The sequence below is a fragment of the Trachemys scripta genome, chromosome 1 (genome assembly GCF_013100865.1).
Source record: "Trachemys scripta elegans isolate TJP31775 chromosome 1, CAS_Tse_1.0, whole genome shotgun sequence".
Lineage (NCBI taxonomy): Eukaryota > Metazoa > Chordata > Testudines > Emydidae > Trachemys > Trachemys scripta.
This window is the reverse complement of record NC_048298.1, coordinates 93,056,916-93,071,217: the sequence shown is the minus strand read 5'-3', so window position 1 is coordinate 93,071,217 and position 14,302 is coordinate 93,056,916. Positions and strand designations below refer to the sequence as shown.

General features: G+C 46.4%; 1 protein-coding gene across 15 annotated transcripts in view; it reads right to left on the bottom strand.

Annotated features, from left to right (window-relative positions):
- Positions 1-14,302, bottom strand: part of RBFOX2 (RNA binding fox-1 homolog 2) — a 250,700-nt gene that overhangs the window by 182,403 nt on the left and 53,995 nt on the right. For 13 of the 15 annotated variants that reach the window (XR_004646662.1, XM_034777735.1, XM_034777756.1 and 10 more), the window contains exon 2: positions 9,487-9,537. The exons of the other annotated variants lie outside the window; for them this stretch is intronic. Coding sequence is in view for 12 of the 13 variants with exons in the window: in XM_034777735.1 (XP_034633626.1) it covers positions 9,487-9,537 (51 nt within the window). In the remaining variant the exon portion in view is untranslated. The remainder of the gene's footprint in view (positions 1-9,486; positions 9,538-14,302) is intronic. 15 annotated transcript variants of the gene reach the window in all.

Sequence of the window (14,302 nt, the reverse complement as noted above, 5' to 3'; positions counted from 1 at the left end):
CGCAGGGCCGCATTCCGAAAGGGACTTTAGAGCTGCAGGCCAGGGCCCTGCAGCCCCTAAAACCCCTGCGTTCCGGGTGGCCTGGCCTGATGGGGGGGCAGCTCCCAGAATCGCGGCCATGGGGTCAGTGCCACACTGCATAGAGCCACCTGCACACCCCCTGCAGCAAACAGGAGCTGCCCCAGGTAAGTGTTCTGCACCTCCTGCCTGCCCCAGCCCTGAGCCTCCTCCCGCACCCCCACCCTGAGCACCCTCCCACACCCTAACTCCCTCCCAGACCCCACACCCCACCCTGAGCGCCCTCCCCTACTAACTCCCTCCCAGACCCTGCACCCCCAGCCCTGAGCCCCAGGGGTAAGCCAGGGGCACCTCCCCACCACAGTACTGTACAGTATATAATGCCTTTTGTCTGCCCCAAAAAAATTTCCTTGGAACCTACCCCTCACATTTACATTAAATCTTATGGGAAAATTGTATTAGTTTAACATCGTTTCACTTAAAGTTGCATTTTTCAGGAACAGAACTACAACGTTAAGTGAGGAGTTACTGTAGGTGGCACTGGAGGCGAAGAGGTAGCCCCAGATGGGTCCCATCTTTCCTCTTCCCCTTCCACCCTTACCTATGAAGCTGCACCTGCTTAAAGTGCCTCAGCATGTGCTATACCAGCTTCAGCCTCTGGCTGGCTCTTCCCTAAGGAATATTTGACACTTACTCTTTTCTTCCAAAACTTCATCATTTATGTTGCTTTTAACTCCTTCCAATCTGTCAGTATCTTACTGATACTGAGGTGCACAGACCAGGACATACATATTTGTATCAGAGATGTCTCAAGGAGGTCTTTTCCCTTCCTACTCTGTTAAAAGTCTTCATGTTTGCACTCTTAAGTTAAACCGGTTTATTGCTGTGACCATGCTACATTTTAATCTCATGTCGACCACATTGGTCAATATCACTCCTCAATATCTTTCACCATGACTGCTTCCCAGATTTCTCCCTTCCTTTAAATTTCTGTTTCAGATTATTTTTGCCCAGATATTTATCTTGCCGTTTTCTGAACAGAATCTCTTTATTTTCTGCAAGAAGTTGCACGTTAGGTCAATAACAGAACATGTTACTGGGCCTGTCTAGTACAGAGTACGAACATTTACTCCTTGCTGACAAAAAGCTGGAAAAGTAGTGAAGTAGAAGGTTTTACTACTCTAACCTCAGTTCATCTGATCTTCTGTGCAAGGGAGGATTTTATTGCAGAATAACTACATGCACACATGGAGTTAGTCAGGAATAGCTATCCCAGAATAACTCCCTGTGTACAAGCCCTAAGACTGTAAGCTCTTTGCTCTGTGTTTGTACAGCGCCTAGCACAATAGGATCCTAGATTATGACTGGCGCTCCTAGGCACTGTCATGACAGACAGACAAGACAGATGAGGCTGAACTATTCCCCCACTCCCTCATGTAGACACTCTGAATCACAGATAGAGATTTTCCTGCCACAGTAAGTATTGTCTTTTAAAAAGGTTAACACCCAATGTGGAATCCCAACTCATACTGCTACACTTCCCCGCTCCCACAAAGAGAACAGGACAACCCAGGTTCAGAAAACAGACCCACACCAAACCAGTCAGAGGGCAATGAGGAGACCCTGCTAGCTGCCCCCTTTCCCAAATGAAGAAGGCATGAAGATGCTGTACACAGCAGAGACCCTCCCCCCGCCCCCCCAGAAGTGGTAGAGTATCTGTGAGGTGATTACACCAGGAAGCTTGGCTGTGGTGCAGTACACTTCCCCTGGGAGAGGCAGCAAACTCACTACATTTCATCATTAAGAGCCTTCTTGCCGAATTCCACACATCACAAGGGAATGGGAGGAGGCGGAAGGGCTGTGCTGAGCCTATAAGAACCAGGCACAGATCTGTGAATTTTCCAGTTGCCAGAAAGGGATTAAGCTGCACAAAAGACTGCCTGTTTTCAAAGCTTCTGCCAGTGATGCATGGCTCATCCAGACCAGTTCACAACCATGAGTAGGAGCGAACACACAAATCTTTATGACTAAGTTGCTCTGGAAACCTAATATACATTTTAAAACAATAAGTAAATAAGAATGCAAGAGGTCAGTGGCTCAGTTGGAAGTGGATTAGATCAGTGGTTCCCAAAATGGGGTTCCTGGACCCCTGGAGGTCTGCCATGGGTTATGCGGGGTCCATCCCTGAAACAAGGCTGGAACATGTAGGAACAGCGTTCAAGCGCTTTTGCTGCATGGAGAGCACCATTTTGTTCTCAAAATAACATCCTCTGTACAGCGTGATCTCACACGTTCCAAGAGTGAGAGGTCAAGCTGGCAGGGGCACTCCCACTCTGGCAGTGGCTTTCCAGTAATACCAGAAACAAGAGACATTTAGTCGGATACCAACGAGAAAAAAAGAAGGAAAAATGTTTGGGAACCACTGGGTTAGATAACTTTCACCTCGAGGCTGAAGCCAGACCAAAGGGGCAGTGACTGAAAGTTGTTACTAGCAGTTACCATATGCAGCCATACTACCTTGGACTATATTCTCATCTGTACTCATAAGAGGAGTAAGGTCAGACCTGGCGAGTACTTGGATGGGAAACCAACAAGGGAAATTGTGCTCTTGCATGAAGTAGCAATTGTGATGTGATAGATGGCACTTTCCCCTCCAAATTAGTATGATGTTAGAACTCTTTATTCCTGAAGGTGCAATCTTTTAAATGAGGCTTCAAACTAACATTCTAAACCCTAGCCCTTTATGGTAGCTGAAGATCACTTTTGTGGCCCAGTTCCAATTTGTGCAATTACATTCTGCCGGCAGAATATGGCACATAGCAATGCTACTCAGCAGTCTGGAACAAAATGAGGAAGAGTACCATATTCAATTTACACTGGGGAAAGGGCATACTTCACCCCAGAAGTGGCTGAAGAAAATTCCAGATATTGTTTATAAAGCACTTTGGCATGAAAAGCACTAGAGAAATACAAACCAGGGGAAATGATTGGCAGAGTCATAACGGAATAACAATTTGGAAGTAACTGGAGTAATTATTCTGGAATAAAGTCACATTTATTCCAGAACAGAGTGTCCACACAGGGGAGTTATTCCACTATAGCAATGCAGGTCAGTTTCTTTGTGTAGACATGCCTACAGTATCTAAGAGGTGTTGGCAGGACTCATGAAATGAGCTCTGGAAGTCTCAGTTGAGTACCTAAGGGGCAGGTATTCATATCACAGAAACCCCCACAATTGGTCCCTTTGTTGGCAGACTCACCAGAGAGGCTAGGGCTGAACAGCACATAGAGCAGCCGTTCTGAAACTGGGGTACACGAGCAGGGACGGATAAAGCCAGGGTCCCAGTTCAAGGGGGGCCCCCGCAAAAATAAATCACAGGCAGCGATCTCTGGGCCACTTGAAGGGGTGCTAAGGCAGGCCTGCATGCCAATGCCCCACGACGCTCCCAGAAGCATCTGGCTGCTGGCACGTCTCTGCGGCTCCTGGTGGGGGGGAGGTGACTCCACGCACTGCCCCCACCCCCAGCACTGTACCCACAGCTTTCATTGGCCAGTTCCCGGCCAATAGGAGCTACGGGGGTGGCGCTTGCAGGCATGGGAAGCTCACAGATACATGCTGTCCCACTCCCGCCAGGGGCCGCAGAGACGTGCCAGCAGCAAGCCGCTTCTGGGAACAGCGTGGGGCCATGGCATGCAGGCAGCCTGCCTGAGCCCTGCTGCACCACTGGCCGGGAGCTGCCTGTGGTAAGCGCCTCCCAGACGAAGCCTGCACCTCGCACCCCCCTCTTCCACCCCAACCCCATACCCCAGAACAGAATCCCCCTCCTGCACCCAAATTCCCTCCCAGACCCCGCACTCCCTCCTGCACCCTAATCCCCTGTCCCCTCCTGCACCAAACTCCCTCCTAGGAAAAAGACATATACAGGGGCCCCACAAAATCTAATAGCCCCAGGCCAACAGGAGAGTTAATCCAGCCCTATCCACGAGTCATGTCCAGCTCCAGGGGTCTACAAGTCATGTCCAGGGCCGTCGGCCCCGCTGATCAACTCTCCCTCCTCCCAGTGCCTCCTGCATGCCACGGAACAGCTATTCAGTGGGGTGCAGGAGGTGCTGAGAGGGAGGGGGAGGAGCAGAGATGGGGCGCACTCGGGGGAGAGGGCGGAAAGAGGTGGGAAAGGAGGCACAGGAGTGGAGGGAAGGCAGGAAGAGGTGGGGCGGGGCCAGAGGCTGAGCGGGGGTTGAGCACCCCCGGGGAAAATTAGAAGCCGGCTTTTAAATCAAAACGGGGGTCCTTGGGTTGCTAAAGTTTGAGAACCACTGGCATAGAGAATGAATTCCCTTTACCTATGCATGTGGTTCCCCTTCAGATCAACGATGAGGCACAACCATTGAGGAAGTCTGTATTGCCACTACCCTGTGCTATTCTTTTCTGGACTGGGTGACTTTCGGTGACTGCACCAGTCACCCAAAGAACAAACCTACAATTCCTAGGAAACCTCACAGCCCTGCCCACCATGCTCCCCATCCTCACAGCAACAGCTCAAACACAGCCCCTAATATAGTACTGTATGCTGCAACAGAAGCTTTTCCTTTTTCCCTTCAAACAAATAAAGCTCTATCCAGTCCTGTGCCCTGGTGGATCGGCCACACACACTCACCTACTCCTGTTGCTCCCATTGTATCAAGCATAGGTGACTGCTCTGGCAGGAAAGGCCAGCAGGACTACAATGAAGCAAAGCACAGGGAGACCACTGGAGCAGTCCAGAGATTTAGCCATCATAAGCCAGACTGTAATATACTTGGCTGGTACTACTGAGATTGCGACAAATATGGCCTCCGTAGGAATCCCTATTCTAATTTATTCAGTGCTGCATCTGATGACAAGTAAATGAGTTAAATACTTGGAGAGGAATTAGGATATACTCTGTACCGTAGACCTGAGAGTACTCTCACATTGCATCAGTGAGTATGTCTACACTGCAATGTAAGCCCATGCTTGAGCCTGGCTAACCCCCCTTGGGTCTACACTGCAATTGCGCTAATCCAGAGCTCAGACCCAGGGTCCGAGCTCAAGTCAAGCCAGGACCCAGGATCCAAGCCCTATTGCTTTGCAGTGTAGCTGCAGGTCCGCTTGACTCACGTGCTGGGAGTCAGCCGGAAGTAATCCACAATTCCATAGGAAAACCTCCTTAATCCTCTCTGTCCCAACAACCTGCAATCCACTCTGTTGAAAACAGAAACGCCTCCCACACACACCTTGGCAAATGGCAGCAGCTTAGGTCAGCGTTAACCCATTCTGGTCTGATCACTGATCTGCAAACACACTCCTGGGCAATGGAGAGCGAACCGATCAAGCCTTTTCTAAAGTGAGCGGCTTCCTGGTAACATGCGGCGGGAAGTGGGGGGCAGTAAAGTTTCCCCACAGTCCACTGCATTTCTAGGGCCACATTTTGGGGAAGGGGAGTCACTAGGGACTCTGGGATATAGTTACTTTGATTCAGGTCTGCACACTGCAGAGTGGATGCCAGAATCCTGGGTTCAAACAGAATGGTCAGAAAATTCTTAACCTAGGGTTAAAAATACAATGTAGATGCTCAAGCCCAGGGTTCCCAGACACAGGTCAGCTGACTCGAATCCCACTAACCCTGGGCTTACATTGCAGCGTACACATACCCAGTGAGGCCTTGAACAGTTACCTGGAAGGAAGGAAGGAAGGAAGAAGGAAAGGAGACAAAACTGAAACAGTCAAGAATGTATGGATAAGGTTTATCCACTAGATGGTGTAAAGACAACACAGGGAAAGGTTTGCAGACGTCAATTAATGGCACTTACAATTCAAAGGTGTGAAAAGGGCATACTGGAAGCAATGGAAGAAAGGTTGAGTTATCCCTGAGCACTTTTATCCAGAAAGTAAAATTCAGTTTTGCCATTTCTGCTAAAAAAAATGACTTGGTAAGAAAACAGCACAGTTCTTAGAGAGAAATAAATGTGACATGTCGGAAGAGAGTTAGTTATGCAGCTTTTAAACACTAAGGCCCGGATACATAAAGGTATTTAGGCACCTAACTCCCAGACTTATGCTCCACTACAATCTACAAAACTCCTGCCTGGCTGCTGCTGAACCCTGTATCACGAAAGTTTATGCCCAAACAAATCTGTTAGTCTTTAAGGTGCCACCGGACTCCTCATTGTTTTTGTGAGCTCTGCAGGCACCTAAACTCTTTTGCACCTAAGTTTTTGAAGTAAAAGTTCAACATTGCAGTACCTAAATCCCTCTGTGGCTCCGCGCCTAAATCACCAGTTCAAATCCAGCTCTCAGTCGGAGTGCGGGGAGAAATCTCATTCAACAGACCAAATTGCTGTTTCTGCATCTCATAATTACTTTAGCATGGAGCCTGAATTACTAAACATAACCTCCCTCACCCTGCACTGCAAAGAACCAGGTGATAGATTGCACACCGCCATCTCTACAACACCAGACCCAGCCTGTGGCTACAGAGGACTTTGCTCTCTGCTGCTATCAGATTAGAGGCTCCCAATCAGATTAGCTAAAAGCTTGAAATCCCATTAGTGAAAGCCAGGTCTGAATTTCATCTGCCTCAGAGCCAAAAATGAGACTAAGAAAAAACCCTAACAGATCAAGAAATAAAAAAGAGCAAATATGGAAGGAAAATCACTTTACAAAAAGATTTTCTAAAGTGAAAACATGACGGCTAAAAATTGAGCTTGCTTGGCCTGCCAGGAAACCTCCATGAAATAACTTGCCATCTGAAATGCCTATACACAGTGGCTAATATATTGATACCTGTGCTCACCTTCATGGAGGGGCCACGATTGTGCTACGTAGAGTTGCCAGCACGCTGCAGTGTCCCCACGATCTATCAGGGTACAGCGGCCATAGCAGGGCCTACGATTAAGTGATGCGGTTTATTCACAATTTCAGCCTGTGCATAGTGTCGATGGCCTCACAGGGTATACCGTATTTGCACCTGGTTCATATTTTTTGTTTGTCCCAATGGATCCTTTGAATAGTTCTGTCCTGCACAATGGGGATTTGCATATGCCTCATGAGGGCCAAGGATTAGTTTCACAGTTGCCAACCTCATGGCATAGTCTCACCAACCTCTCTCCCAAGCTGCTGCCAGACTTACTCTGGGCCCAAGCTGCGATGAATTGGGTGACAATTCTTGAGGAAGTTCTTTGATTTGAGTCTGATTATTTATTCAATAACTCATTTTAATTTGTTGCATGATTGATTGTCTGTTCTTGTTTTGTTGGTGTGTCACTCGCCTTAAAAAAAAAACCAGCCACCATGAAACCTACCACATTTCGCTAATATATTCAATGTTGCGTTTCCATTACTATTACCCTTGTCTTCTCCCTTCCCGCCCCCGCTCTTGTGTTCTATACCCACTGTCACACCTTGACCTTATTTAGATTATAAGCATGTTTGAGCAGAGGAATTTATCCTACATTTGTACAGTGCCTAGCACACTGGATCTCCATCTTGACTGGGGCATCTGGGAGCTACTGTCTTGTAAATAAAATAATAATGCAGTTAAGAGATGGATTTGATTGCCAGGGCACCCATCAGGAAAGTGTATACAAATAGGGCATATGCATGCCTAGATTGGCTGCTGAATAGCAATTGATTTTGGTCCTCTGTTTTTCAGGCAAATCATCAGAAGGTTTAAACATGTTCAGGTTACAAAAGCTGTAGTTCGTATTTTATTTTTGTGTCTCCCATTGCTGTCCCAGGGTGCAGAGTGAGGGAGAACATTCAAGACTGTTCATATAGTGTCCCAGGTGCTCTCAGGATGGCCTTGAATGGCAGGAGTTGGAAGACAGGACGGAGCATAGCTGAGAGCTGATGAGTATCAATGCAAGTGTTCTCAGCCCCACATGCGGCCAAAAGAAGAGTTGCATGATAGATGACAGAGCCAGTATTCTGAACTGTCAAATCTAATACTAAATGGTGGGGCCAAGAGCATTGTAACACAGCACTGGTAGAACTAACTCAGCCATTGTAGCTATAACATTTATATTTTCGGTCTATGTCTCTACAATAATGTAGAGAAACCCAGTGTAGGATTCAATGGTGGCAAGGCTTGTAATTGTACTTGCTCTCAGCCAGGGTCTTGATAGTTCAAATAAGGCATACAGGTGGCTGCAATGCCAAAATATTGTAGCACAGACAAGGCTTTTCTTTTTGCAGTATGGCTGGGAATCCCCTAACTGGTATGGCTGGTCCACCTGTTTTTTTCAGCACTTTGTGCAGTCAGAGATCACAGACTATGCTGCACCACAGGCTGTTGCACTCTATATGCCCTTGCTCTGGTCACTCAACCCAATCCCCTCACCCCCATGGAATCACTATGGAATAATTTTCCAAATTCCCCAGGAATGCACAGATACAAACAGTTCAGCATCATGGCGAGCATGGATACAAACTCATCTAACACATGAATGTGGTGCCCCTACAACAAGGTTAGGGAGATTTTCTGTTTGTTTGGGGGGGTTTTTTAGTGCAACACAACAGTGTTTGTTGAAAGAAAACCAGAGCATGTGACACTGGAGACAAACATAGCCGTACTTCTACTGTGCATGTGCCCATACTCCTCACTTAGGTCCCTCAAAAATCTCCATAAAATTCAATTCCAGAGTTAGAATAAAGGTTTCAGACAAGCTTCAGGACTTCTTCCTGGACAATGTTGACTTGCAAGCTGCAACGGGCAAAGGGTGACAAATATCCTTACGATGGAAAGGTAGAAAGATAATTTATGATGGCCCTCTCCTCCCCTGCTCTACACAGACTCATCATCAGCTGGCGTTTTCTACCTTCCGTGGAGTGGGAAGGGGATGTTGCGATGGCTGCAATAGACCAAACCATATAATCTTTACTACTTTAAAATTAAAATATCCTCAATTGATGGATGGGGCATGGGCCCTGCAGGACTCAAAAAGCACCAAGGCAAATTCATAAGAGCTAGAAGCAACCCATCCTGGGCCACATTGTTCTCTGCTCCAGCAGCACTGCAAGGGACGATACCTCTCAGACAAAAATTGTGTTTCATCTCTCCTCAGCTGCTAGAATTACAGCAATAAGAACAAACCCGAGTGCAAGAGTTCACAGACTGAACATCTACACTGAGTAAAACTGAGGAGACAGAGTGGGTATTTTGGATTTAGATCTGAAGTCCGGTTTTACGAATAGCCAAGGGTCAGGATATTCTTTAATGAGAACCACAGGGATCACATTCAACCCCTCATCATGCATGCAGCCACATTCCATACGTGGCATGGACAAAAAATGTGTTTAATTTACTGTATACCTCTGTAAGCATTCAACCAGTGAAATAAAACAGTCGCCATTCCAAAACAAACAAACAGTGTTAGGAAGCCATCTGCCAGAACATCCACAAGCAGACACACACACACACACACAGTTTACTGTAATCGGACTCTTACTTGATTGTCCCTCGCAGGGTATCCATGATAACCTGAGGTCAAAGGCTCATTCTACAAGAGAACAGAAAAGATGAATGCAACGCTTGTAAGGAACAGAAACAAGGGGTTATAAGTCTACCCAAGTCCAGGTGGACACAAGAAGCTGCAATGATTTGGGGAAAGAGGCAGGTAACATTTAAATTTTCTACTGACATCCTATTTTCTGTGTGAGTCAATGCACCTAAATACAGACTAGTTTGAAACTACATATTCCAGAGTGCATGGAAGAAGAAAATACAGGCATGAAATAACCATAAGCTATTCCTACTTCATCTCCTGTGAGATTTATAGTTTTTGCTATTTTTCACAGGACTTTTTTTTTTTTAAATGTCTCTTTTTCCATTGTGGAGATAGAACAATTACAGTGTAAACTTCTGTGTGCTGCTGCCCAGTTAACCCAGTCCTGGAGAAAACTCTCTCCATCTAAACAATGGCAGCAAAGGTGTGAACTCCTTCCTGCAAACCGTGCAACACTGACACGTGAACATAATGTTAGACAGTTACAGTCAGGGCCGGCTCCAGGCACCAGCTGAGCAAGCTGGTGCTTGGGGCGGCAGATTGTTGGAGGCGGCATTCTGCCCAATCCTAGGGCGGCACGGCCGCTTTTTTTTTTTTTTTTTTTTTTTTTTTTTTTTTTTCCGCTTCGGCCGCCCTGTAGGGGCCGGCGGCGCGGAGAACCAGGGTAGTCCTCTTTCTTCCCTCCCCGCCGACCGGAGCGGAGCCCTCGCGGTAGGCGGCGGCGCAGCGGGAGGGGCCGCATGGCAGCGCCCCTGCTGTAGCCCTAGCCACCCCCTTCTCTCTCTCTCTCTCCCACCCGCTATCTCCCCCTCCCCCAGCCGGTCCCCCTGCACCCGTGCTCCGGCTGCGCCGCAGGTTTTTTTTTTTTTTTTTTTGCTTTGCCTTTCTGGCCGCCCCGTTTTGTTGTTTTTTTTCGCTTGGGGCGGCCAAAAAGCCAGAGCCGGTCCTGGTTACAGTTTAAATTACAACCTTACTAAACCTGGGCAAAAATATCTCACGCACTCCCCAAAAGAACTAATGTTCTAGCTTCTCTTCCCTCACCTCCAAATGGGCTCACTGCTCATGCTACTTCCTACATCAGCAATTCGGTCACACTGCCTTGACTGGAAGGATATGCGAGTTTTCTCCATCCTATTCATCCTTGGAATTTCTTATAATTTCCCAGCCTCTCCCCTATTCTAGCAATTACAGCAGAGATGAGGTGAACATATCAATGTTTTTTTTTTTTTTTTTTTTTTTACTCTTCCTGGAGATAGGAAGAGAATCTCTCCCAAACTTGCAAATTCAGATTGAGGGAGAAATTAGGCAGTTTCACCACACACACACCCCTTTTCTTTGACAAGGTTAGGGTAGGGAGTGAGTAAAACTGAATAGGATTGCTTCAGTTTCATTCTGCTGCTGCTCCCTCCTCCAGGGCAGACGGGGGAAGAGTTGTATGCAGACGTTATAAAATGCTGGCCATGAAGAAAGTAGCAATCCCACACTCCTGCATAGAGTTTGTTTTTAAACTGTTGCTACACACCGCAGTAGGTATTGTTTGGCAAGGGGGTGTTCTGGAGTCTTAACAAGCTCTGCATGTTATTCCAGCTGTTTGCTTCTAGAGGAAAAACTAGGCAAAGCTGACCAGACCCAAATTGTTGAAAGCAAACCTGTGCCAAGACTGCTGTTTCTGCCAGTAGTTGAATTGTTGGAAACAGCTGGAAGTTAGATAGACTTTGTAAAGACAACTGCTTCGTGGCAGAATGTGCTGTAATATTTCCATTACACATCATGACTATCATTACTATTTTAAATAAACAATTAATCGCGCTGTTGAACGACAATAGAATACCATTTATTTTAAATATTTTTGGATGTTTTCTACATTTTCAAATATATTAATTTCAATTACAATACAGAATACAAAGTGTACAGTGCTCACTTTATATTTATTTGTGATTACAAATATTTGCACTGTAAAAACATAATTTGTAATTTTCAATTCACCTCATACAAGTACCGTAGTGCAATCTCTTTATCATGAAAGTTGAGCTTACAAATGTAGGATTATATACAAAAAAAAACTGTATTCAAAAATAAAACAATGTAAAACTTTAGAGCCTACAAGTCCACTCAGTCCTTGGTCAGCCAATCACTCAGACAAATAAGGTTGGTTACAATTTGCAGGAGATAATGCTGCCTGCTTCTTGTTTACAATGTCACCTGAAAGTGAGAACAGGCATTCGCATGGCACTGTTGTAGCTGGCGTTACAAGATATTTACGTGCCAGATGCGCTAAAGCAGAGGTTCTCCAACTGTGGTCCGCGGACCACTGCTCCATTCAGGTGGTCCGCGGATAGTTGTCTCTAAGGTGCACACCTGGGTGGCCGCACATGAGAGAATGAAGGGCCACTCACCTAATTAGTGGAGCTGCGCAGGTGTGGCTCCACTAATTAGGTGCCTGGACCCTGGAGAAGACACGCTTGTAAGGTGAAATGGTGGCCTTGGGGGGGGGGGGATAGGGGGCAGGGGGGGGGGGCAGTGGGATGAGAAGAGGGGGTGGGGGGAATTTGGGACATGCAGGGCTGTGGCGGCGAGAGAAAGAAGCGATTTTCCCCAGCTCCAGGGATGCTGCTGCCAAGGAGAGACTCCCCCCTCCTTCCCAGCCCTAGCTCGGGGGCTGCCGCAGCAGGGGAGAGAGGGCACATCCATTGCATTAGAAAGGCAAGACTACTGATATTAAAATACGAGTTGTGTGCTTTTATTTTTAGAACAAAAAAAAACGATTATTATGGGGCTTTTTATATATATAAAATATATAGCGGTTTTATCCAAAGTGCTTTATAATAGTTAGGTAACTGTACAAACAACATTTGGAAAGATCAATAAGTGGCCTGCCGAGACCTCAGCAATTTTCAAGTGGTCCGCAAAAGAAAAAAAAAAAAAAAAAGTTTGAGAACCACTGCGCTAAAAATTCATATGTCCCTTCATGCTTCAACCATCATTCCAGAGGACACGCGTCCATGCTGATGATGGGTTTTGCTCAATAACGATCCAGAGCAGTGCGGACTGATGCATGCTCATTTTCATCATCTGACTCAGATGCCACCAGCAGAAGGTTGATTTTCTTTTTTGGTGGTTCGGGTTCTGTAGTTTCCACACCACAGTGTTGCTCTTTTAAGACTTCTGAAAGCATATGCTCCACACCTCATCCCTCTCAGATTTTGGACGGCACTTCAGATTCTTAAACCTTGGGTCAAGTGCTGTAGCTATTTTTAGAAATCTCACATCTTTAGAAAGCTTGCATTGGTGCCTTCTTTGCGTTTTGTTAAATCTGCTGTGAAAGTGTTCTTAAAACGAACATGTGCTGGCTCATCATCCGAGATTGCTATAACATGAAATATATGCAGAATACAGGTAAAACAGAGCAGGAGACATACAGTTGTCCCCCCCAAGGAATACAGTCACAAATTTAATTGATACTTTATTTTTTTAACGAGCATCATCAGCATGGAAGCATGTCCTCTGGAATGGTGGCCAAAGTATGAAGGGGCATAGGAATGTTTAGCATATCTGGCACGTAAATACCTTGTAACGCCAGCTACAAAAGTGCCATGCGAACACCTGTTCTCACTTTCAGGTGACATTGTAAATAAGAATCAGGCAGCAGTATCTCCCGTCAACATAAACAAACATGTTTGTCTTGGCGACTGGCAGAATAAGACGTAGGACTGAGTGGACTTGTAGGCTCTAAAGTTTTACACTGTTTGTTTTTGAGTGCAGTTATGTAACCAAAAAAAAAAAAAATCTGTATTTATAAGTTACACTTTCATGATAAAGAGATTGCACTTCAGTACTTGTATGAGGTGAATTGAAAAACACGATTTCTTTTATAAATTTTTACAGTGCATATATTTGTAATAAAAAATAATAATATAAAGTGAGCACTGTGCACTTAGTATTCTGTGTTGTAATTGAAATAAATATGGAAAATGTAGAAAAATCTCCAAAAATATTTAATAAAATGTCAATTGGTATTCTATTGTTATAAGTGCAATTAATCACAATTAATTTTTTTGAGTTAATCAGGTGAGTTAACTGCAACTAATTGACAGCCCTAATTTTTATTTGAGAATTTTCTTCAATTTTTATGGATTTTTATTTTTACAGTTGCTGGAAATTAAAGAGCGGGAGTGGGGTTAGAACAGCACTGACAGCAGGACTGCAGAGGGCTGTGGGAGGTTCCCTGCACAACTGAAGGGCCCAAGACATAGGGGTGCAAGGTGTGGGGGAGGATGCTGTCCTAGCCCAGAAGAGTAGAGACCCCACCTCAGGCCAGGACTGCAAGGAGGAGGACCAGCAGTACTCTCTGGCCAGGGACTCAATAGTTCCGGCCCAGAGACAGCTCCCACACTGCCAGCTGGTAAGCGGGGCTGTGACAGCAGAGCTGCAAAGGGCTCCTTGCACAGCTGTGGGGCCGGTGGCACCTGATCCCTGCAAGTGCAAGGTATGGGGAAGCCTGCAGTCCTGACAGGACAGAGCAGAGACCCACTGGCAGGGCTGTCAAGAGGACAACGACGAGCCATTCAGGAGCTGGGTGGCCTCCCTCACAGCTGGGGGTTTGTCCTTCTCCTGCTGGTCCTGGCCATGGCTTTCCCCACACTTTGCACCTGCAGGGATTGGGTGTCACCAGCCCTGTGACAGCACAGGGAGCTCTCTGCAGCCCTGTCACAGGAATGAGGGAGCAGATCCATAACAGCAGGCTGCAGAGGGCTCCCTG